We start from the raw sequence: 23,988 nt of genomic DNA on the forward strand, positions 1-23,988 counted from the left end.
CTATCGGGATTGAGTACATAATATAACTCTATTTGCGTATAATCTTCCTAAGGTATGCATCAGTGAAGACGTATATAAAGCATTATAATTGTTCATGAAGAGTTATTCTATGCACATATAAAGTATACAAAAGGAGTACTGAAGACAGAATTTAATCAATTTATACACTGAACTTTTCAATGCAGCAATAAAATGGTTCAAATCAAGCCTCTGAAACTAAATTCGATCACCTTGTCCAACTAGTTTCGGTTGCGTTGTTCAGAGAAGGTCGTGACCAGAGAATCCCAAATCAATGATGGGCTTGGATCCATGTCGGTCACTTGTTTTTTAATAGACATTTGAGTCCGATTCCCTTAAGCCACCATCATTGGGCCACTTCTTGAATTGCCAGCCCAATATGGCAGTACAGTATATAAATCCTTCAACTCAATATTGCTTTGCCGTTTCTGTAAGTCTAAAACAATAGAGGCATTTGTGTCCTTAAGGTAAATATCTTTTTTGATGATGAGAGTGTCCAAGCCCGTTTATACATACTTTAACTAATTTTTTAGGATCCTAAAATTATTAATCTGATAAAAGCTCCAGTGACCACCATTATAAGGGGTTAAAGTGAATCAAACTCAAAACTTCTTGAGTAATACACCTAAGAGTCCTAGTTGACCATGAGTAAAAGTTTTATTAATCACCCCTATTAACAGTCGAGGTAAATCGAACTTGAGACTTTTTGAATAATATACCCTAAAATTCTAGTTGATCACTTATTTACCCAGCGGATACTTCTTTTAAGGTAAATATTAGGAAGGCCCATAAAATTATTTGAAAAAAATTAAAATAAAATAAGAAAAAGAATTAAAAGTGATTATTTTCTCGTTATACACCTCAGCAACATCTTTATCGGTTAATTAAGCCAAGTAAAAATGCTTAAGAAAATAAAGCAGCCAGAGCGATCCTGCTTCCCAGAAAAAGAAAAAGCTAGTGTTTGACAGTTTGTCAGGTTATATTATTTTAATTTGCTGCAAATTTAATACAAATCGGACAACATTGGTTTTCGTAATTAAACACGTTACCTTCTAATATGAAGCAAACTTTGTGTTCAATGGCTGCAAACCACAACCTAAAACTGATAAAGACAGCAACTAAATCTGGTAATTTTACTAAATAATATATCTATATTACCTTGAAATTCATCTGTTAATATGAATTTGGTATCAATACGATCTTCTTTTATGTAGGGTTCACCCCATGCTATCTAGCTAGGTGTTTTTTTTTTTTTTTTTTTTCTATTGATGTATTCGGACCAGCTAACACGCATCTCAACTAATCTTTAAGACCCTGAAATTAACGATCAGGTAAACCTTCAATGATCATCCCTATTAGTACAGCTAACACGCATCTCAACTAATCTTTAAGACCCTGAAATTAACGATTAGGTAAACCTTCAATGATCATCCCTATTAGTAACCGAGGTGAATCGAACTCAAGATCTCTTGAGTAATACACTAAGAATCCCTATTTAACTACTCGGTAATCCAAGGGCGGTTACTATCTAGCTAGTTGCTTCCCCTTTTTTGTGAAGAATATAAAGCAAATGCATGTGTTTTGCTTTTATAAATAGACATGCTTCCTGAACTAAATGAATGATCTCATCCAGTTCATGCAATTACCAATTTAGCTTCATTAATTCCCAGAATTACACAAACAGTTTAAACAAATCAGAAGTTTAATCAATCATCAATCAAAATAAGCAAAGTTATATGTGGGGTTTTCTCTTTCTGAAAGGGGTGCTGTTAGTAATGCTACATTGAATCCCTTCTTTCTTTATGAATTTGTCTCAGTAGTGATTGTCTGACTGAAATCCAAATCATACAGGAAAGAACAATAAATTGATGAGTGAAGTGCAGTAAAGTAAACAAGTCCCAAAAGAGTGTGGGCACAAATAATATACATGGTTTTTCTAAGTGCCATCCATCCATCATTAATAACTTTATGCTCCATGAATCCCCCTTTTTATCAACTCCTTTTCTTTTGTAGGTAGCACTCCAGCCACCCATTCTCTTCTCTCCTTTATAACCTTTCTTTTTTGGCTTTGTTTTTATTCTATTCCCATTTTTTTTTAACAAAAGAGATGCTCCTCCATTTGATGTTGACCCTATGCTTCGTAAAAGGGCCACAGCACTTTCAAAAGGAGAAAAAAATATTAATCCAACCAACCGTCAAAAACAGACCTCTCCCTACTCTTAAATTAATCCCATTATGTAGACATATCACAAAATAATACTTCTAGGTATATAAAACCAAGAAACAATAAGGTTTTGAATAATACTAACAACTTTTTTTTCACAAACATTCTCTCACAACCTTGACGTGACAGTTCACAATTGGTCAGTTCATAACAGGTCTCACATAAATCCCGTATGGGTCCTATTAATTAACTGTAAACTGATCAATTGTAAGCTGTCACATCAGGATTATGAGAGAAAGGGTTATTGATGTAGTATTATTCTAAGGTTTTACACCTCGGGGTTTTTCCTCGAAGCTGATAAATGATTTTAATAATGGGATATTTCGTAGCTTAAATAATGCAATAAATATGTTTACTGATAAAAAGTAGAATGAATTGAAAAGTAGGTGATGGAATTTTCTAAAGAATAGATGCCTTGTCTATCTGCAAAGGGACTGAGAAAAGTTTGAAAAAAGGGGTTGAGGCATGCAAAGCAGAGAACAGATCCTTCAAGGCACTTCATGTATAAAATAATTTCATATCGATCCACCGCTTTGTTGGCATCGCTACTGGTCAGGCGAGGCCACTGACCGACTCAGGTCTACAAATACAATGGATAGCATTAGCAGAACCGAGATCTATCTGTACCTAAAAAGAAGCACTGCCCAATAATTTATGTTCCAGTAAACCTTCTTTTTGGGTTGTTCTTGTTATTTTAGTTATACCCAAGACGGTTGAAGTTAAATAAGGCTTTTTCTCACAAACAGGTTATGGGTTACAACAATAGTGTTGAGCAACCCCAGATATTCGAAGCCCGATAACGCTAGCATATGACAAAGCTGAGCTTTGTCTTTGTAGAGGAATCTGTTCTTCTGTCCAAGAAAAAAGATAAGCAACTTGTCTTAGAATTACAAGTTTTAGGACGCTTCAAAACGTGTTAATCAAATTTTCACAATCCTTAAATTCTTCTTTTTAGGCTATAAATTTGAATGATTATAAAGGGTCAATCCAATAATGATACTATCTTGTAACATGGTTAATCCCCAAAATAGATTAACACAAATTCAACCATAAATTAACGGGGTTTTGAACATATATAAAACACTTAGAAACATGTTGATGGTGTTATCAATTTTTTTACAATCCTTATATTATCGTTACGTTCTTTTTATCGGGAGAGAAATCGAGAATATCTTAAACACCGAAACCATAGAGGGAGAAATGCTATTAACTCTCTCTTTAAGTTAACAAACGATAATTACATGTAAACATAACAAATGTGTACAATCTTTTTTTTCTTCGTTTTTTTATGACGAGGTATTCGGACCAGTTTATACGTACCTCAATTAATCATTTGAAACTCTGTAACTATCAACTAAATAAAAATTACAATGACTATATTTATTAGCAACTGAGTAAAAACTCAAACTTTAGACCTCTTAAGTAATACATTTAAGAGTCTTTATCAAATCATTCAACCTAAAAATAATGAACGTATACAATCTTGGGCAGATGAACATCCTTAATTTCTTACATGTTTTTTCTTTTTCAATTGTTATACTCAAAATTGACAAGCCAACTAGATTATGAAGCTGAAATGGGGTTGTAGTATTTATATGAACTGGCTACATTGATTGTGTCGATATGATTAATGGAAGCCAACTAAAATTGTGGCTATGTCGGTCCAAGCGGAATTAAATGTCTGATCAAGTAATTCTGAACAGTACATCCCATGTTTTAAGATGACAAGAGCCACAAGATATTGAAGAATTGATAAGTAATAATATTTTACGGGTCCCGTGGCTCCATTTATTCTTTCTTTCATGAAAATTTTTGGCCAATGTGGTCCTCTTTTAACCTATAGTTTTGTGCTATCACAGTTTTCAACATCACGTCAGGTTTTCCAGATACTCTAATACAAAAATAGTACCAAGTCAAGTGAGTGAAATTGTAGTCTTTCTGTTGTCATTTCATTCCATTCATTTAAGAATGTAATTTGATGTTAAAAATCTATTTTAGAGTTATTCTAGCTTATAGTTATTTTGATGAGCAAACGACTTTTTCCCACCCAAGGTTCGCCTTAATGACATCTTTCACCCAAAAAGTTTCAAAATATCACTTTTTTATCTAAAGTTTATATTCCGTTATTATCCAAAGCTGATTCTAGTTGATTTTAGTGGTAAAAATTCACTCTGTCACCATCATTTAAACCTCTTATCTCTTTAATACAAAACCCCTGTCACTCCAGTACCTAATTTTTTATCAATTATCGGTCATCGTAAAGTCAGAATTTCTTGTTCTTAACTGATTTCCAATTGATTTTAGAGGCGAATATTCAAACGGTTACCATCCTTCGATCCATCGACCTTCATTCTATAAAACTCCTCTTATCTTAACTCTTGGTAACTTGTCAAACGTCGATTAAGAAAGTAAAGTGTATTTTGAATATTAACGAGATATAAATTTTGGGTGAAAAAGTGTTATTTTAAAACTTTTTGGGTGAAAAAATATCATTAAGGCAAACCTTGGGTGGGAACTTTATTTTGATATATACTAATAAAACATAATAATACTATAAATTTGTGGGTAATTAAACATTTATGAAAAAGTATTAGAAAGCAAAATTATGGCTAATTAAAATTTCGATCTCCCTTTTGTCGTCAAAGAGGACAGCTGTCTTTTTTTTTTTTTTTAATACTCAACTTCTTGTAACATTAGAGAAATTATCATATTATATAACATAAAATAATGTAACAAATATTTAATCACATTCTTAAATTTAGGTTATACTAAAAAAAAAAACAATTTCGTTTACTATAACGAATAACAGAATATTAGAGCTCATAAAGAGGACATTAAGACACAGACAGTAGACTTGTAGCGGTATTGTCAGTCTCTGACATTAAACTAGCTCGGTCCCCTTCTAAAATCCAAATCAATGAATGCATATAGTCCAACCGCTACCCAATCACAATCCTCGTTACTTTGCATTTTATTTGAATTTATTTTCATTACCTACCCTCATGTCCACCGATTATATGGAAATCAACAGTTCTTGATCATCAATATTTAGTTTTCTTTTGACCTTCATCACTTTTAACGGAATGATCCTAGGGCTGCTAGGGCTTATCGTAAGATTGTGTGTAGAGGATCAACAAGTTTTGAATTCAAACTACTCTCTTGGCATCTCGGGTTTGAGGCGGCTATAAACACGCGCCTGTTGGTTACGTCAGTGACCATCCATAAACGACAACGTGGACCCTATGTTTTATTATTTATTTATATGTTTTGAAATATAAGATTATTTATATTAGCAAAGAATTTAAAATTTGAATTTGTATATATTTATTTTATTTTTTTAATTTATAAAATGCAGCAAAAATATCTTTTTAAACTTCCTTTACAGGAGTTGCCAAACACAGTCATGGTCAACCCAAGTCCGCATTCTCTTCATCACCTGAACTAAATTACTAACATGCAACCGAACCTCTACGAAATCCGATGCTCATTAGAAAAGTCTAATAATCCAACGGCCATCTTAAATTGTAATTCAGTCCAATAAGAAAAATCAGAACAAAAATCTTTTCTTTCTCTTTTTGAGTTTTCCCATATAGTGAGTACAGACTCCCACTGAGAAAGTATGGAACTCTGCATCTTTGTCTCTTCCACTGTTCCACACTATTTTTCCCTTTGTCATACACAGAGAAAGAGAGAATACTGAACACGGAGAGAAAGACAGAGAGAGAAAGGCAAAACAAAAGCTAAGGAAAAACATTGACCAGAGAGACACGAAGATATCTTTTGCCATTTTTGAACCAAAACCAGACATGGGTTCTAAGCTATTTCTCTTCTCTCTGCTTGTTCTCCTCATGATCCAAACATGGGTGGTTTCTGCAAACGCAGAGCTGAGAGCACTCATGGACATGAAAGCATCTTTAGACCCGGAAGGCAGGTATCTCTCTTCATGGAGCATCCATGGTGAGCCGTGTGATGGTTCGTTTGAAGGAATAGCATGCAACGAGAAGGGCCAAGTAGCCAACATCTCTTTGCAAGGAAAGGGTTTGTATGGCAAGGTGTCTCCAGCTATTGCCGGCCTCAAGCACTTGACTGGACTGTACTTGCATTATAACTCTTTGTATGGAGATATACCACGTGAAATAGCCAACTTGACTGAGCTTACCGATTTGTACTTGAATGTGAACAATCTCTCCGGTGATATTCCTCCTGAGATCAGTAACATGGGCAGCCTGCAAGGTTAGTTGCTGGTTTTGTCTAATATATAATCTGAGTTATATTGTTTTATTCTCTTGTTCATGGTTAGTATTGGATTCTGTTAAAAGTTTTGAACTTTATATATTTCTTCTTGTTTTGATACAATTTGGTCTCTTTTATTTTAATAGCCAGTCTCTTATTCTGTCTCTCAAATGGATGTTCTTATTTTGCTCAAGTTGATAATCTTCAAGGTTTCCTTTACTGTTTGATGAACCTGAAAACAGTCTAAAAAATTTCTCTGTTTGTATTCTGATAAAAGGTATGAGTATACATATAAGTAAATTATTCCACTATAAATCTGACCAATATAAACTCTTTGCCTTGAATCAATGTAAAATATTTTCTTCTGAAAAGTCAAACAGTATAGAACTTAAGTAAGTTTTTTTTTTTTTTTCTCTGGACGCTTAGTTCTGAAGACTGAAACTTGTATGTTCCATATATGTTCGTTCATTTTTTTGGTTAACTTCAGTGGTGTGTGCTTTCTCTGAAAACTTTGAAACTTTGAAACTTGTATTCAACCTTAGTCTTATTTTGGGTTCTGCATATGCTTTGTAGTGTTGCAGCTTTGTTATAACCAGTTAACAGGAAGCATACCCACCGAGCTAAGTTCCTTAAAGAAGCTTAGTGTTCTTGCTCTCCAATCTAATCAACTCACTGGTGCAATTCCTGCAAGTTTAGGTGATTTGAGTATGTTAACGAGGCTAGATTTGAGCTTCAATCACTTTTTCGGTTCAATCCCCCAAAAATTAGCTGATGCTCCTGTTCTGAAAGTTTTAGACATTCGAAACAATACTCTCTCTGGCAATGTGCCTCCTGGTAATCAAGTTTCTACAGCTTACCTTTTATATATTCTATTTTTTTGTTGATAATTTCTCTATATCTAGAAAAAATTGACTGAAACTTGATTTTATTTTAATGTGGTTTATGAAGCTCTGAAGAGACTGAATAAAGGATTCCTATATGAAAACAATCTGGAACTTTGTGGCGTTGGGTTTTACTCGTTAAAAGCTTGCAGTGCTTCAAGTAGCATCAATCCTAGTAGACCTGAACCCTTTGCAACGGGTACAACAAGAGACATACCAGAGACAGCAGATTTGCGGTTGCCTTGCAATCAAACTCAGTGCTCAAATCCATCCAAATCTCATCATGCATCTGTTGTTGTTGGTGTAATCGTTGGAACCATAGCTTTATTAGCTATAGGAATTCTGACCTTCACACATTATCGTCGCCGAAAACAGAAGCTTGGGAATGCATTTGATGTTTCTGATAGCCGTCTTAGTACTGACCAGGCCAAGGTGTTTTATAGGAAGAATGGCTCTCCTCTTATTAGCCTTGAGTATGCAAATGGATGGGACCCGCTGGCCGATGGTAGGAATCTCAATGGATTTTCTCAAGAAGTCTTCCAGAGCTTTAGGTTCAATCTTGAAGAGATTGAGACAGCTACTCAGTACTTCTCAGAGGTAAATTTGTTGGGCAAGAGTAACTTTTCGGCGACCTATAAAGGGGTTTTAAGAAATGGGTCCCTTGTTGCTGTAAAGAGCATCAGTAAAACCAGCTGCAAGTCAGATGATTCTGAGTTTTTGAAGGGACTAAGCATTTTGACATCCTTGACACATGAGAATATTGTTAGGTTGAGAGGATTTTGTTGTTCAAGGGGCCGTGGAGAGTGCTTTCTCGTTTATGATTTTGTTTCCAATGGAAATTTGCTTCGCTATCTTGATGTGAAGGATGGTGATGACCATGTCCTTGATTGGTCCACTAGAGTATCTATTGTCAAGGGCATTGCCAAAGGTCAGTTTCCCCTTCAAATAATCTGAGTTAAGATTTCATACATATTATTTACTATCTAAGCTTTGTTCTTCTTTTCATTCTTTTTTTTTTTTTCTTTTTTCTGGAGCAGGTATAGCATATTTGCACAAGTACAAAGTGAACAAACCTGCTCTTGTTCACCAGAACATTTCAGCTGGGAAGGTGCTCATCGACCAGCAATACAACCCATATCTATCGGATTCTGGCCTGCCTAACCTTCTTACTGATGACATTGTCTTCTCAGCCTTGAAGGCCAGTGCTGCAATGGGTTACCTGGCTCCCGAGTACACTACCACTGGTCGATTCACAGAGAAAAGTGATGTTTATGCATTTGGGGTGCTTGTTTTACAAGTCCTCTCAGGGAAGCGGAAAGTCACTAGCCTGGTCCGACTTGGAGCTGAGTCAAGCAAATTCCAAGATTTTATTGACCCAAACCTCCATGGAAAGTTCTTTGAACATGAAGCAACTAAACTTGCAAGAATCGCTTTGCTTTGCACCCACGAGTCTCCTACTGAGAGACCATCTATGGAAGCGATTGTCCAAGAATTAAGTAACTTTAGTAGTTGTTTCTAATTTCCATTACTTCATTTCTCAACCATTGCCTGAACAAGTTTCTAGTAGGTAATGGCGGGATGAGGATGAGGGTGGCACTAACTACTCACTGATGATGGAACTTTAGTAGTCTTCTTGCTGAGGACTAAGCTTTGTTGTTAATGTAATTTTAGGCAGGCTTGCTAAGCCTTAAAAGTGAAAAGGGGGTTCTTTCATCTGTGATATGAAACTGTAGCAACTTGATATTTTACCCCCCAAGATTTATGTAGACTTCTTAATCATTGTACATCTCAGTGAAACTGATTATCTACTAGCTGTACTTCATATTTGTTGAGCCTTTGGAATGGTGTTATCTTGATGAATGCCTTTCTAATATTTTGAAGTATTAGAACCTGCAAAAAGTGCAACTATTTTATCTAAGAATTTGGCATTGCTTTGGAAAGTACTTAAGCTTAAAAATTGTCTATAAACTCTGTTCAGACTTCAGACTGTTGAAAGCTTATCTGATATGATAAGAAATGCGTATGTATCACAGTATGAATTCCACTTTTGTTAATATTCAAATTCACAATCAACCAAACAGATAATATTTCAAAAAGACTGCGTTTACAACTCAATTTCATAACCTTCTCTTACAACCCTAACGTGACAACAAATTGGACACTATCACGTCAACTGACAATTTTGATTAAACATGACAGCCGTTCATCTATAAGGAATGGTTGTTCCTTAGAGACGAACAATCGTTCATTAATAAGGAATGACTATTCTATTTTCCTTTTGAAGGAATATGTTCTTTCATAAGGAACAACCATTCCTTGTGAAGGAATGATAGTTCATCCGTAAGAAACGATTGTTCGTGTCTAGTCAAAGTCAGTTAGTGTCTTGTGTGTGGTGGGAGCTGACATGACAGTTGTCAACTCAACTGTTACGTTGGGGTTATAAGAAAAGATTGTGAGATTGGGTTTTGTACTTAGTATTGCTTATTTTAACCAAAATGTGACATTTCATTGTAACAATGAAAGTTGTTGAGACTTGCGGTAGCTACAAGCAACAAAGACACCAATCATGGCGATTGACTGATATGTAAATTGCCCAGTTGGCTCCTATAGCTTTACAGCTTAAATGTTCCTTGTCTGTGGAGTTTCTTGTTCTATGTAGCTTATAACATACTCACAGAAAAGTTCAATTGCAGCATAGCATGTTATTTTTTGTAGAAAGATGAGTATTTTGGCATGAACATGTTGGGAAGATCATCCCCTTTTGACCCTTCATAATTTTTCAGAGCAATGAACACCTGGAGTTTCGTTACACTTCATTCTTGAACAGCCTGTATCCATTCAGAGACAGACAAAATCATTTCTAAAGCAAATCAAGAATCTTTTTTGTTGAGGACCCATTATTTTATCATACTAAACAAGTATGATTAGGGTTCTAATAACCGATGTCTCAGGTATTGACTATTCATTAATGTAACCTTGGATTCTATCCTAATTTCATGTGGCTCTTGATGAATGCAAACAGGATGATGATTACTTCTCCACTTGTCAGTTATTTTGTTCTTTGGTGGGTCAATTTGAGTCCGGTACAGTACAGTCTATTCCAAGTTGTATTATCATTACTGTGAATATGGCAAGAAGATGGTTGAACAAACAACCACTGTCAGGTACTTCCCATATGATGTAAGCCCCTCTTATTTTGTTTGCCATGCATATTTTGCAGCCTTCACAGTGCACAACCCTATCTCGAATAGTTACCGGTGTAACACCCCGGCCCAGGTGGGCCTTGCCCTAGGGCAATTTAAAAAAAGCAAGCTCGGGTTCTAAAATCCGGGCCGGGCCTATCCGAGCTTGAGGCCCCAGTTTGGTATAAAATGATTAGGGATTTTGTTGAACTTTTTACTAGATGTATGGGGTCTACAATAATTTGGTTGGGACTTTATGAAAGGTAGATCAGTAGGGGTGTTCCTCGGTTCGAAACAAATATTTTTTATTAAATCCAATCCGATCCAAGTATATATTGGATTTTAGATTTTTCATTTGATCCAATCCAATTTGTACAAAATTAAAATCCAATCCAATTCAGTCACATCTATTTTAAGTTATATGTACAACTTAAACTTAAAATTACTAAAAAGTACATTTACATAACAATAGTGTTCATGATTAACTATCCACTGTTTTTTTTTTCTGTTTGGGTTCAGTCTTAAAATATTGGGCTGATCCTAACTTTGTTCAACTTCGAAATTAGCCCAATGACCCCAGTACTAGAAAATTTGTAGATGCATTTGTTGGCGGAATTGAACACCTTTTAAAGCCAATGAGAACCATTTCGGCATAATAAAATTTTAACCACTATTGGGATGGTCTGATGATAAAAAAGTAAAAGATGATCTAACATGATCTCTCAAGTTCGAGTCGATTTGATGATAAAAAAGTAAGAAGATGATCTAACAGGGTTTTCCGAGTTTGAGTTTTCACGGCCCTTAATAAAAGTGACCATTGAAGCTCTTACGTACCCAATCAATAGTTCCAAGGTCCTGGGTGATTAGTTGAAATGTGCGCAAACTAGCCCGAATACCCCCAGTCATTAAAAAAAAAAAAAAAAAAAAAATGAGCATAATTCATCACAATTATCTCAAAGTCCTAATATATCTTAATGTCAAAACAAAAAGATTAGATTATTGTAATTAAATATTAATCTAACTGAAAAGTTTTCACACAACAAGGTTTAGGTATGTCTAATGGTTTTAAGATTGAAGATGAAGAGAAATATTTTTTAATTTATATCTACTCAATATATAACTTCAAATTATTGGATAGATAATTATGATAAATTCAAAATTTAAGTCAAAATCGTTTAACCCAATTCATGAATTGGGTTATTCTTATTACAATTAATGGTTATGGTGTTGCTAACAAGTACTAAATATTCAAATAGGGCCCCTCGTGCTTTAGACATCTCCTCTTCGTGAATCCTGATTTGGTTTTGTTATGCCTGGAAAAGTAGGGCTGACGCAGAACCATGTCAGCGTAAGTGGTCAGAGCTTTGGTAAGTCCAGTAGTCGTTCAGATGAAGTCATGTCGCACGCTGATGCAAACAGCATGCTCCTGCTAGTGTAGTAGGTGCGCGCCAGGCTGGTGAAAGGCTAAAGGCGATCCACGTGTCCAATTCCTGCAAGAATCGAGTAAATCACTCAAGCAGGTGAATAACGAGACGCAAGGAAGGATTTGCACGGCAATCTGACCCACTCCATGATTTAGTAATCATTACCTCAATTCATCCCACTATAAATAGAGGGTTCCTCTCTTGTTTGTGGGATTAGCTAATTTCTCTCTGGAATAGCATATATACTCTCTCTCTCTCTCTCTCTCTCTCTCTTTAGCGACCTAATCTCAAATATATTAATACAATACTAGTGGACGTAGGATTCGCTTATTTAAGCATCCGAACCACTTTAAATACCGTTCTTCATCTTTTACTCAGTTCAATACCCCCGTACACGTGTGTCTTCTGAGTCAGCTCAACATTTCCCACGTGCGTTTAGTTGGTGTCAAAATCATGCACCAACAGGTTTAGTGTGGGGTTTGCCCCCAGTTGTGGGACTTTTCTCTCTTCCTCCACATATTGCCACAACCCATGGCCTCTTAAATAAGTCTTCATCTTGACAGCCCATACATGGAACTGATCTCCATTGAAGATGGGTGGAGAAAGTGAAGCTGGAGTTGCTGCCATGAAGATGATTACGTATGGTGTTGAGTTTTGTTAAGAGGTTTTTGTTTTTCCAAGTCCTGAAAGATCACAACAGCTCTGATACCAATTGTTGGTTTTTAGAGCTAGAGAGTACTAAGGAAAGAGGACCAAAGCAGACGTGAGAGAGTTGTAGAGAGAGAAAATTTGAACTGAAATTTTGCTCTGTTTTGCATTCAAAAAACAGGGGTAATTTATACACAAAGTCAGTCTTCTGTATCACCAAATGCAGTGGATATTTTACAAGTTTAAATTTAATCTAAACACATACAAGTAATAAAAGTACAAGTATTTCAAATACATTCCTTAATCAAAGCTGAATTCACCTAAATACATCACTAATGAACATCACAAAAGTCTTTCAAACAGTGCTAAAAAACTGCAGCTTCAGGCACAACACCATTTCAAATCGTGGCGCCAAAATCTTGCAACTCCCACCGTCTGTTGACTTCATCATTTCCAGCAAGATATCATCATCTTCAACATATTTTTCTCTTATTTATTTTGATTTTTGAACATGGAACCTGATAATATAACAAATCTTTTATTGAAGATAAAGACAGCAGAAACCTTCGAGAAATAAAAGGAAGAAAGAACAGAGACATACGATACGAGTGCACAAATCAGTGTTATAAAACAGAGATTTACAGTGAAAAAAATACACAATTCTAAAACCTGAAAGCATGCTGTTTTCTCTCAAACCTAACCTTGATAATACAGGCAGTCGATGTGTTTGAAGGATCAGCCATCAAATATACACCCTCAGGCGGTCAGTGATCCTCTGGCGGCATATGGGACAGTTTGTTACTCTTGACCCACAGTCTCTACAAGTCTTGAGTTCCAGGTAAATTTTAACTAAAATTAAGACATGTTATCAAGGAAGAGAAACCAAAACCAAAACAACTGTAGTACTGCAACTCACCATGTGTCCACAACTGAAGGCCAAGTCCTTTGTACTAGTCAAGCAAATTGGACAAGCCTACAATCAAGTTGGAAAATTTGAGAAAAATAACTTAGTATTATCAGAACTTGAAAGATTGAAAAAACCTATGTTGATTCAGAATACAGAGAAAGTTAGCTGATTCCCTTTCTTCCAGTTGATTAAAACATAATTTCCTACAATCAAATTACTCATGTAAAAATTTATATCCTCGTATCTTTTCATTATCATACCTGGGCAATGACGCCTACTACATGCTCTGGTGGAACACAACTGTAAGGAACTGGAGGAGGGCGGGGAACTATCTTCGGTGCTCTCCCTGTTGTACGCCTATTGTCCAATGTAATACAACATAAGCAAAAGTCAGAACGTCATTCTTATAGTGTCTTTGATGCAAAGCTTCTGTGAAACAATATTTATTCTGCATTTTTGGATTGAATATTAAAGATTTATTGATCCTTACATGAGTAAACCGAATTCAATGGTTGCTCTGTATTGAAAGGGAATCTTCATGAGGGCGGCGAGAGCAAAAGCTACTTCTTTCTCTTCAAGACTTGATTGTTTTGACACAATGTCAGTGAAATTAACAAACTGCAAGCAAAAAGAAGACTTAAATACAAAGCCTAATGTAAATTATAAAGCTTTTGAGCTCAGTTGTCTGCTGCCAGTGGAGCAAAGCAATACCTGAAAATTATCATACTCGCGTGCTGGGATTTTGTCATCAAATTTCTTCATGTCTACCCAAGATCCATCCCCAACTCCAACAAGAATGATAGAGAGTGGATATGAACTAGTTACATATTATCAAACATATTCCATATTAATTAAACAAACTAAGGTTTAATAATTACATAATTTGTTCTTCCAAGCAAGACTTTACCTTGCATCAACAATAGACTAGATTGTTTCCTGTTCTTGTGGAGTCAGCTCTCCAACACACGTACCGACACTCCTTGTAACCTTCACAGTAAAAGAAAACACATTGATAAATATGATACAAGTGGGTGTACATTTCTGTGAGATAGGCAGAGATAGGGGACATCAGATTCAACCTGGCTAGCTGCAACTATAACCAATACATGGTACTACCCACCACTCTTCTCTACAATGTCGATTGCAGCCTCAATCACCGGTGCATAAGAAGTTGGCCCTTAAAACAAATACATTATACTTACAAAGTTGTCATTTTTCAGATAATTCAAAACTTTGTATTCATATGATCATTGAGAACTAACCAGAAAATCGCAAGTTCAAAACTATCTTTCTATAACAGGATAATACTTCTTCAAAACCATGGCAAGGAGTTTGATCACTGTGAAAACTAAATACTTCATTATCATGTGTTGTAGCTGTTACGAGAAAATAAAAATTTAGAATCATCCTATTGATTATGAAAGAAAGAGTCAAAACATTAAACTTGTAGAAGAAGTAAACATCAGAGCTTACTATCACCAAAGCCGAAACAAGGGATCAAGTTGTCTTCATCAAAGGGGCCAATTGTCTTTCCAATTTTAGAGATTGCTTTTTCATATGGATTATGGGTGTCTCCAATGAAATGAAGGCTCCGATTATTGAAGGAGACTTTGCCTTCAATCATAACATGAATGCATTAGTTTCAATAATCATAAAGCATGTATTATTCTTCAATCAATATACATCTCAAGCTACATTGCTTCTTAAATCTAAATAAAACTACATAGTAAATGCACAACCTGCTAAAAATATTACATAAGAGCTAGTGTCAACTTTAGAATTAGTTGCATTTGTAACCAATCAGCTATGAGACGTGTAAAATGTGAGGTGTGCTAGCGTGGCATGTCCTCATTGGTAGTTGTCATGCAATTAAAGTTTTTTTTCCAAGTTTAAATGTTGAGTTCCTCTTAAGGTGGACTAAAACCAATATAATGCATGAATATGAGAAAGAGATATGCATGGTCTCTTGTTTAACTAAAAGGACTTCAATTTCACTCAAGTTGATTATGTTCTGGGAACAATAATGTATACCAGTCCATTCATTGCTTTTAGTGAAATCGATTCTAAGAATGAGATTGGATGATTCTAAAAGCTCTTCTCTCAAGGCTGCTGTTACCTGAAAACGGAAAATACCATTTCTCAAGCTTCAGAAACTCAGTAAATTTGACAAGAAAGATTACAAATACTTGTACAAGAAGCAACAAAATTCTGTGATGTTATATGGCATTGGCAACATGCATAAATTATAACTAAACTTAGCATCCTGAAAAAATCCATAATAGTTATTAATCTAATATATGTAAGTAACATGATATTTGTGGGTAACCAATATGAAAAATAATTGGTAAAAAGAGAAGGAATTTCCAGTGTAGAATATTAGGAAATTTGGCGTCACGTTGTAAGAACTAATTAATGTCGGGTAACAAGACCACTGGCAAGAATCTCGTATTTTTAATACGTGAGTTTCATTACTAGTATATAATATATAATATCAAATGATGGTTACTAATCTGAAAATTTTATATGTATGTTGGTTTGTGTTACTATAGATTCTCCTAGGTAGTGATTCCAAAGTTATCCAATGTTAAGTGAGTCCTAAACAAGGACATGTAGCAGGGACTAAAATGGAAGAGCATCCTTGTCATGGGGTATTTTTTTTAGAATATTCTTTAAACTTAGATCAAGTTCAGAAGACTTTTAATCTTAGACTACTTAACTGAAAGTCGAGATAGCAACTCTATCTTTAGTTTCATGTGGAACTTTAGCTCCTCTCAGATTTCACATATCTTTAAATTCTTATCCCTGTGGTTTTAGTCAACACCAAAAAACGATTAAAAAAAAAAAAATTAAGTAAAAGAATTATGAACCTCTTGAAGGGTTTTGAAATTGTCAGGGATGAAAGAATACTTGTTCTTGATATCGTTGCCCTTCTTTCTCTTCTTCTTTTGGTCTTCATTGCAACTGTCGCTACCACTCACAGTTACAGAAGTTGATGCTTGTTGTGACATGCTGCCATATCTGCTATTTACGTTGGAGTCACTGCATCTGATGCTGATTTCTCTATCGGTAAATGATCATTTACGCTTAAGGGAGGTAATAACGCTGCCCATATTATCTTCCTTAACAGATACAAAAACTTCTAACGACACCAAAACATAGATGATATAGATGACAAAAGGTAAAAAGAAAAGATTCGAAGGGAAAGAAAAGCTCTGGCCTTGAAGGTACAAATAGAACGACAAAGGTTAATCACGTTGAAATATAACGACAAAGTCAATATCCGATTTGGACTTTATAAGTTGAGTAAATGAACTGGATACAGGGAATTAATTTTGAGTTTGGACAAAAATGATTTATTCAGTAGAGCTGCAACTTGTGTTTGTCGTATGAATAAATACAGGGAATGAGCTGACGTGGCAGAAAAGTGACGTGAGCTCATGGAAGAGTATAAGGCGGGGAAGCAAGGCGAATGAGAGTGGGATGAAGACATAGAAGAATACAAGGTCCAAATGGCACACCACGACAAGACACAAATAGAACATATTTTTAATACGTGAGTTTCATTACAAGCAATAATATATAATATCGGATATTGACTTTATCATTCTATTTCAGCGTGATTAACCTTTGTTGTTCTATTTGTACCTTCGCGACCAGAGTTTAATTACTAGCATGTAATATATAATATCAGATATATTATATGCTCGTAATGAAACTCACGTATTAAAAATATATTATATCCTTGTAATGAAACTCACACATATAATATATTTTTAATACGTGAGTTTCATTACAAGCATATAATATATAATGTCGGATATTGACTTTGTCGTATTTCAACGTGATTAACCTTTGTCGTCCTACTTGTACCTCTAGGGCCAGAGCTTTTCTTTCCCTTTGAATCTTTTCCAATTCCAAACAACTAATTTGGAGACCAATGATGGTTTAATAAGAGCAATCCAGCAGCAAACAATTAAATCAATAAGTCCGAAACAAAATATCTCTTCTCCGCTTCCACAGTTGAATCCACTGTTAGAGAGCTGAATACAAGTATAAAACCCTTGATCACTTGAGTTTTTAGATCAATTAGTAACTTAACATGGTACTATCCATATTTGGCTATAAAATATCAGTGTATCCTTACTCAACTACGTCCACAATCATAAGAATAATATTACACATACAAACCACACAAACTCTTTTCTTACTGTACTATTCACCCTTATTAATTGCATCAAGGTTTTAACTTTTGAATACAAAGTTTGTACATGTAATATTATTCATCTCATTATCTCGAATTATGGAAACAAAAACTAGATAAACAATTCTATTCCTTCACATCCCAATGGAATGAAGTTATCACCTTTCTCTTCAGCAAAACACTTCACTCATTCAAAATAAAACCCTAATTCCAAGTTATTTATTTATTTTGGGGTTCACATCTCTGTCTTAACTACCGTTTGTTTAATTCATCGACTAATTAACGCTGAACTTTAATGTATAATAAGAGTGATATTTTGAATTTGATGGAATGAAAATGAAACGTATGAGGGAATCGGGGGCGGCGGTCTGCGAGTTGGGCTTCGAGCTGGGGATTACGAAGTTGGTAAGCTGCATGACCAGTAGCCAATCACATCTGAACGACACCGCATACGGTGTCGAATGCGAAAAGAAGGGCTTTGATCCCCCGTCTTCTCACTATCCACCACCATGCCTACCTTTTCTCCCACAGTATCGACATCTCTCAGTTTCTCTAACTCTCATGTCGCAATCACTAATCATTTTAATTCTTCTCTTTTCAAAGAGATTGGGCGTCATTTACTATTGAAAACCCAATACTAAAGCTTGTAAATGGGCTCGCAAAATTTAAATTTTCATCTAAATTTAACCCAAATTCCAAAAACCTTATCCAACATAAAGTATTTACCAAAAGGGAAGGTGGTGAGAAGACAAATACCTAAAACTCAAATCTAATCACCCTTTAACTCATTTACATAGAATCTACGTACGCATGAACTCTTTGAGATCTAGAGATGTTTATTCTCGACAATTAGCTAGCATAGTTGGGGTTGCATGTTATTGAATCATATCCCACAGCAGTTTATTATAAATTCTTTGTTACATTGTTAATTCTCGTAGCATGTGATTTACTTAAATAAATTTCGATAATACGATATGATTGATGCATAGGGTAAGTCTGGCAATAGGCGTGTTGTGCCGTGTCATACCTAAAAATTCAAGGCTTGTCGTTGTTGCCTGTGCCTGCTAAGCCAGCAAAATTCGTGTCTTGTCATGCTGTACTAACCCACCAAATCTAAGGCCCACCACGGCCTGTTATTTATTACATCGTGTTGGTGGCCAATCTCCGTGCTTTGAAATCTTTTAATATTTATAGACTAGGTAATTTGATTTATTATTATAATTATTATAAAATATTTTTATTGTTAATTTGTAATATTTTGTATTGTATTATATATATATATACTATGAAATATATAAAATAATGATATTGAAAAAGTTAATATAATTTTAATACTTTTTATTATTTATAAGTTAAATTATAAATTATAAATAAAACTTAGAAATTATTAATGGTTTTTTTTTTTGTCGTGCGTGCAGCCCACGTGTCTTTTTAAGGCCCACGGCACGGCCCGCGTGATCATGGGCCGTGCCATGTTGTGTTTTTTTAATGCCGTGCCTTTTTTGTTGTACTTTATTTAAGGCCCACGACACACCCACCACGGGCTTTATGAAAGGTAGATGTAGCCATGTTGGGTGTTGTCGTATTCGAAACAAATAATTTTTACTAAATTCATCCGATCCAGTATATTATATTTTAGATTTTTCATTTGATCCAATCCAATTTTTACAAAAAAATCAATCCAATTCAGTCACATCTATTTTAGAAAATTGCATCCAATTGATGAAAGTAAATTGATTTTATCTAAATCCAATTTGTTATACATCCTATTAAACTTTTTGTCAATGTTTGTTTTTGTTTTCTAGCCCAGTTTGATGAAATAAATTCAAGGTTTTTTTTTGCTTTCTAACCCAATTTTTCTTAAATGCTGGGCTGAGCCTAACTTTGTTCAACTCGAAATTAGCCCAATACCCCAGTACCAGAAAATGTGTAGATGCATTTGTTGGCGGAATTGAACACTTTTTAAAGCCAATTGACAAAAATTTTGAACGTGAGAACAATTTCGGAAGCCAGTAATAGCACATGCCACAGCCGGTAGTGGTGCATTATTGCTCACTGCCGCTGCCAAAAGCTGAAATGTTCTTAAATCACGATCGTCTACTGAAAATAAATTCTGAATTAATGCATGTCATGGCCAGTACTCTAGATAGCTTAAGAATTATTGAAGATTTATCTAATTGGAGGTAACATGAAATAAGTTCTGGCCTTGTCATTAATTTCCTAAACATTTATCAATTCTACTGTTAATGTCCTCAATTAAAGAGACGCTTTGTTAAGTCCATGAATAAATCTCTAACGGTTGCATTATTTCTGTTAGCTTGTCTTAATGATACACTATTATTTATTTATTAAACACATCCACGTTCTTACTGGATATGAACTCAATAAACAATTCAAAAATCATCTATACGTTGACATTTAATTTTATGGATTTGCATTTCTACCTATTTCTAAATCTATGGTCCACGTACTTTGTATTTGCACTGTTTTATTATAAAAAAAAAAAAAAAAATCCTATAGGGTGTGCAAATTGGGCATAATAAAATTAATCACCATTGGGACTGTGGAAAAGAGCAAAAAGATATAATATGAGATTCTCAAGTTCGAGTCCTTTGATGATAAAAGAGCAACAGGGTTTTAACATGATTTTCCGAGTTTGAGTCCCACATTGCAATAGGGGTGCTATTAGAGTCTTACCCATCAGTCATTTTAGGGTCTCGAAACCTTACATAGTCATAGTTTAGGGTCCTAAGGATAGTTAAAGTGTGTGCAGCTACTCGGAACCCTTGGTCATAAAAAAAAAAAAAAAATGGGCATAATTCATTACAATATCTCAAAGACCTATATATCTTATATCAAACAAAAAGATTAATTATGTAATAAATATAATCTAACTGAACACAACAAGGTTTAGGTATGCTCATGGTTTTAGAGTGAAGATGAAGAGAAATATTTTTAATTTATATCTACTCAATATAAACTCAAATTATTGGATAGATAATTATGATAAATTCAAAATTTAAGTCAAAATCGTTTAAACCCCAATTAATGTTTATGGTGTTGCTAACAGTACTGAATATTCAAATGCTAATTAACATAGTAACACACATTCATTCATATAACCTTCAAAAATTTAAATCATTATTATATACTTATAAGGCTATTTACATTAATAGTTCTATCCACCTTAAAGGTCTAAACTTGAAAATCTAATTAATTATCTATATATTATACCTAATTAATTACCAATTTTGCTCCCTTCAGCCGGCAGGAAATGGAGAAAATGGAAGATAAAGTTCGCAGGTTTTCTCCCAGCAGCAACAAATAGAGCATCAAATAGCTAGAAATAAATCACTAAGCTTGAATTACTTTCCCTTGCGGAAATCTGACCCTGAAAACGTGCTCTTCACCATGCATTTATCCACCTTAACAATCCACTGACTCCTCCTTCCAAAACTATCAATTTTTTGGACTTGCGGCAGCTATTCTTGTCACTAAAAGCCCTTCTCCATCGGCAACAACTGAGTTTTGGATCCACTGGATCGCCACGACCCTTTGCAGAATGCATTGAACCCCACACAACAGCGCCATTGAGCTTTCTGACTGCTGGACTGCCCTCAGATTTCCTTCATGGTTCTCAGCTTGCAATCAATAAGCACGAAATCCGCTTCCCGTAGTGGCTTAGTAGCAGATTTTGGCGTCCCCAGAACAACTCAACATGGTTTGCGTCCAGCCGAGGCTTTTTGATAGTTTTAGTTCTTCAAGCCCTTGGAGATGCAAACTACACGGCCACCAGTTTGAGGAGCCGCGGCCACTAAGGCTAGGTTGTAGAGTTTGCGGCATTGGCACAAGCCACAACCATTAGTTGTGCGTTGCTGCCAGCAGCGAGTGCTGATATGAACTCGGCTTCGTTTGGCTCCTTGCGTTTTGACCCTGGAAAAATCACAGAAAATCAGTCAGAAAAGATTGATACAAAACATAAATCGGGAGTAAGAATGTGAATATAAACTAAATGATACTCACCATTTTCAGGGTTTTGGATAAGCTTTTGTGGCATTCTCCAGACCCAAGCCATCTATAATTTATCTTGAATTTACTTGGAATTTGGAGAGAAAGTCTTTTTTTTTTTCAAGGTTATGTTGAAACGATGATGCCTTTGGGTCAAGTGTGATGGAGTTTATATGAAGCGAGGTTGTGTTATTGAAGGGCTTATGTCATTCCAACTGGCCATGTTAAAAAATAATGCATGCAAGTACCAAATGGCATCAACTTGGATAGAATTGGCCCCTCATAATTATTCTTTTTAACTGCACATATTTTAGTAAACTAATTTCACCTTGCATTACATGGTAGAATATTTCAAAAATTTCTGTTATTACATTTTTTTTTTTATTTTTTTTCAACGGAGGTGTCTGAGCCAACTTGCACGTATCTCAACTAATCTCCTGACGAGAATGCTGAAACTGTCAGTTAATAAGAGCTTTAATGGTCCCTCTTATTAGTCTGGGGACTCAACTCAGAGCTTATGAAACATTTTTTTCTCTTTTACTATCAACCACCTAGTGGTGGTTGGTTATTACCATTATTAATTATTTCTTTTTCTCATTTTCCCTATAATAATAATTATCTGTGAATATATTACTCAAGAAATCTTGAGTTTAACTCTCTTCATTGTTAATAGGGTGATCAGTGATTCTGGAGAGTTTACTTGATCGTTAATTTCATATTTCCGAAATTAGTCGAAGTGTTCACAAACTAACTCAACACCTATAGTCACAATATATATTATATATATATATAATAAGCTTGAGAGAGTTTTTTAAGGTCAACGCCGAAGAGAGTCTCACATACACCATTGATAGCTAGTGTGGGAGGTATCATTTTCGCGACCAGCATATCCAATGATTTTCCAGCACATTAACTTGCGTCCGAGAAGGGTTTTACATCGATGCAATTGGTTATCACAGCACAGCACAGCCTCACAGGTCCTATGTCAAGGTAGTCCTAATTTCCGATGGTGATCTTGGGATTTTACTTGGAAGAACCATTACCTAATAATTTTTAACTAGTAATTAAAATAAAATTTTAAATATTTTAAAAGGACTGCTAATATTTCTTTTGGCCCACAAGAGATCTTAAGTAAGTTTCCAGGATACCATCTTAATAATTGTTAAAGTTGTCTTAATAGTTGATTCATATTATTTAGGGGCCTAGCATGATTTATATTTTATTAATAAATAATATTAATATATGTCAGGCTCCATATAATTTCCCAAATGTTAATCTCATAATTAGCTGTGATGTCCTACACTGGAGTGACATACAATAGAGAAATTATATTAAAATAAATTTATACTGACTGCATTATAGCTGATATCTTAGAGACAATCAAACCAGGCTCCATGGACCTATCTGGCAGCTAAGCAACAAACTTATATTTTTAATTTGAGATTTAATATTGAAATGGTGCTTAAATCATAAGCAATTTGTACAATGTCCTCTAAGGTACGGGCTGTTTAGAACTCTAAAATTCATAATTAATTTAATAATTGTATTGGAATCACTTTATGGTTCTCGGGAGGTGTTTTTAGCCTCTCAAAATATATATATCAGTGGGTTTCGGTTAAATATATATATTTTTATTAGATTTTAAATACTAATTTGATTCTTAGGGTCTCATAAAATTACTGTAAATGATGCAGTTTCAGTTTAATATAATTTTTATTCTTTGTGTTTTTCTTTTTTGCATGTTTTTTTATTCTGACAGTAGGCCCTTGTTTTGTATATATCCAGTATTGAAATTTTATCTTCAAATGAAGCTGACACGGTTTCCACTCAGCTTTCTCTTGCTGGTGAGATGGATGCAATCAATAATCCCATATATATAGATTAACGACTTTTTCCCACGTAAAAATTGACTTAATAACATTTTCCTACCTATCATTTTTAAAATATTATTTATTATTAAATTTATATTTATGACAACAAAAAGAAAAACTTGATCCAGTTGTTAGAGCTTTTGAAGAGTTGACTGATGAGTTTTTTTATGGTAAAATGTTAGATTTGTGGTTAGGATTATTAGAATTTGGCTTGAGAGGTGTGGTTACGTAAACTCTAATGCTCGATTGTCAGCGATCGTACGCGTCGGCGGGAGTAGGTTTTTAAGGTTTTTGGTAATGATGATCGGAGAAGAGAAGTGTGGTGTGAGATCGCAAAGATGCCAAACTCGAAACGTACATAACATAAATTTGGATAATAAAAGATATTTTA

General features: G+C 34.8%; 1 protein-coding gene and 1 pseudogene across 1 annotated transcript; one reads left to right on the forward strand and one right to left on the reverse strand.

The window, feature by feature from the left end:
* Nucleotides 1-5,880: 5,880 nt before the first annotated feature.
* LOC116110971 (probable leucine-rich repeat receptor-like protein kinase At5g63930) lies at nt 5,881-8,880 on the forward strand. The gene is made up of 4 exons (XM_031397182.1): nt 5,881-6,475; nt 7,049-7,309; nt 7,424-8,284; nt 8,394-8,880. The coding sequence occupies exons 1-4, from the start codon at nt 6,049-6,051 to the stop codon at nt 8,873-8,875; spliced, it is 2,031 nt and encodes a 676-aa protein (XP_031253042.1). The 5' UTR covers nt 5,881-6,048; the 3' UTR covers nt 8,876-8,880.
* A 4,472-nt stretch (nt 8,881-13,352) lies between these two features.
* On the reverse strand, nt 13,353-16,525 carry LOC116110961 (annotated as a pseudogene).
* Nucleotides 16,526-23,988: the final 7,463 nt, after the last annotated feature.

This window comes from Pistacia vera, unplaced genomic scaffold, assembly GCF_008641045.1.
Source record: "Pistacia vera cultivar Batoury unplaced genomic scaffold, PisVer_v2 Contig621, whole genome shotgun sequence".
Classification (NCBI taxonomy): Eukaryota; Viridiplantae; Streptophyta; class Magnoliopsida; order Sapindales; family Anacardiaceae; genus Pistacia; species Pistacia vera.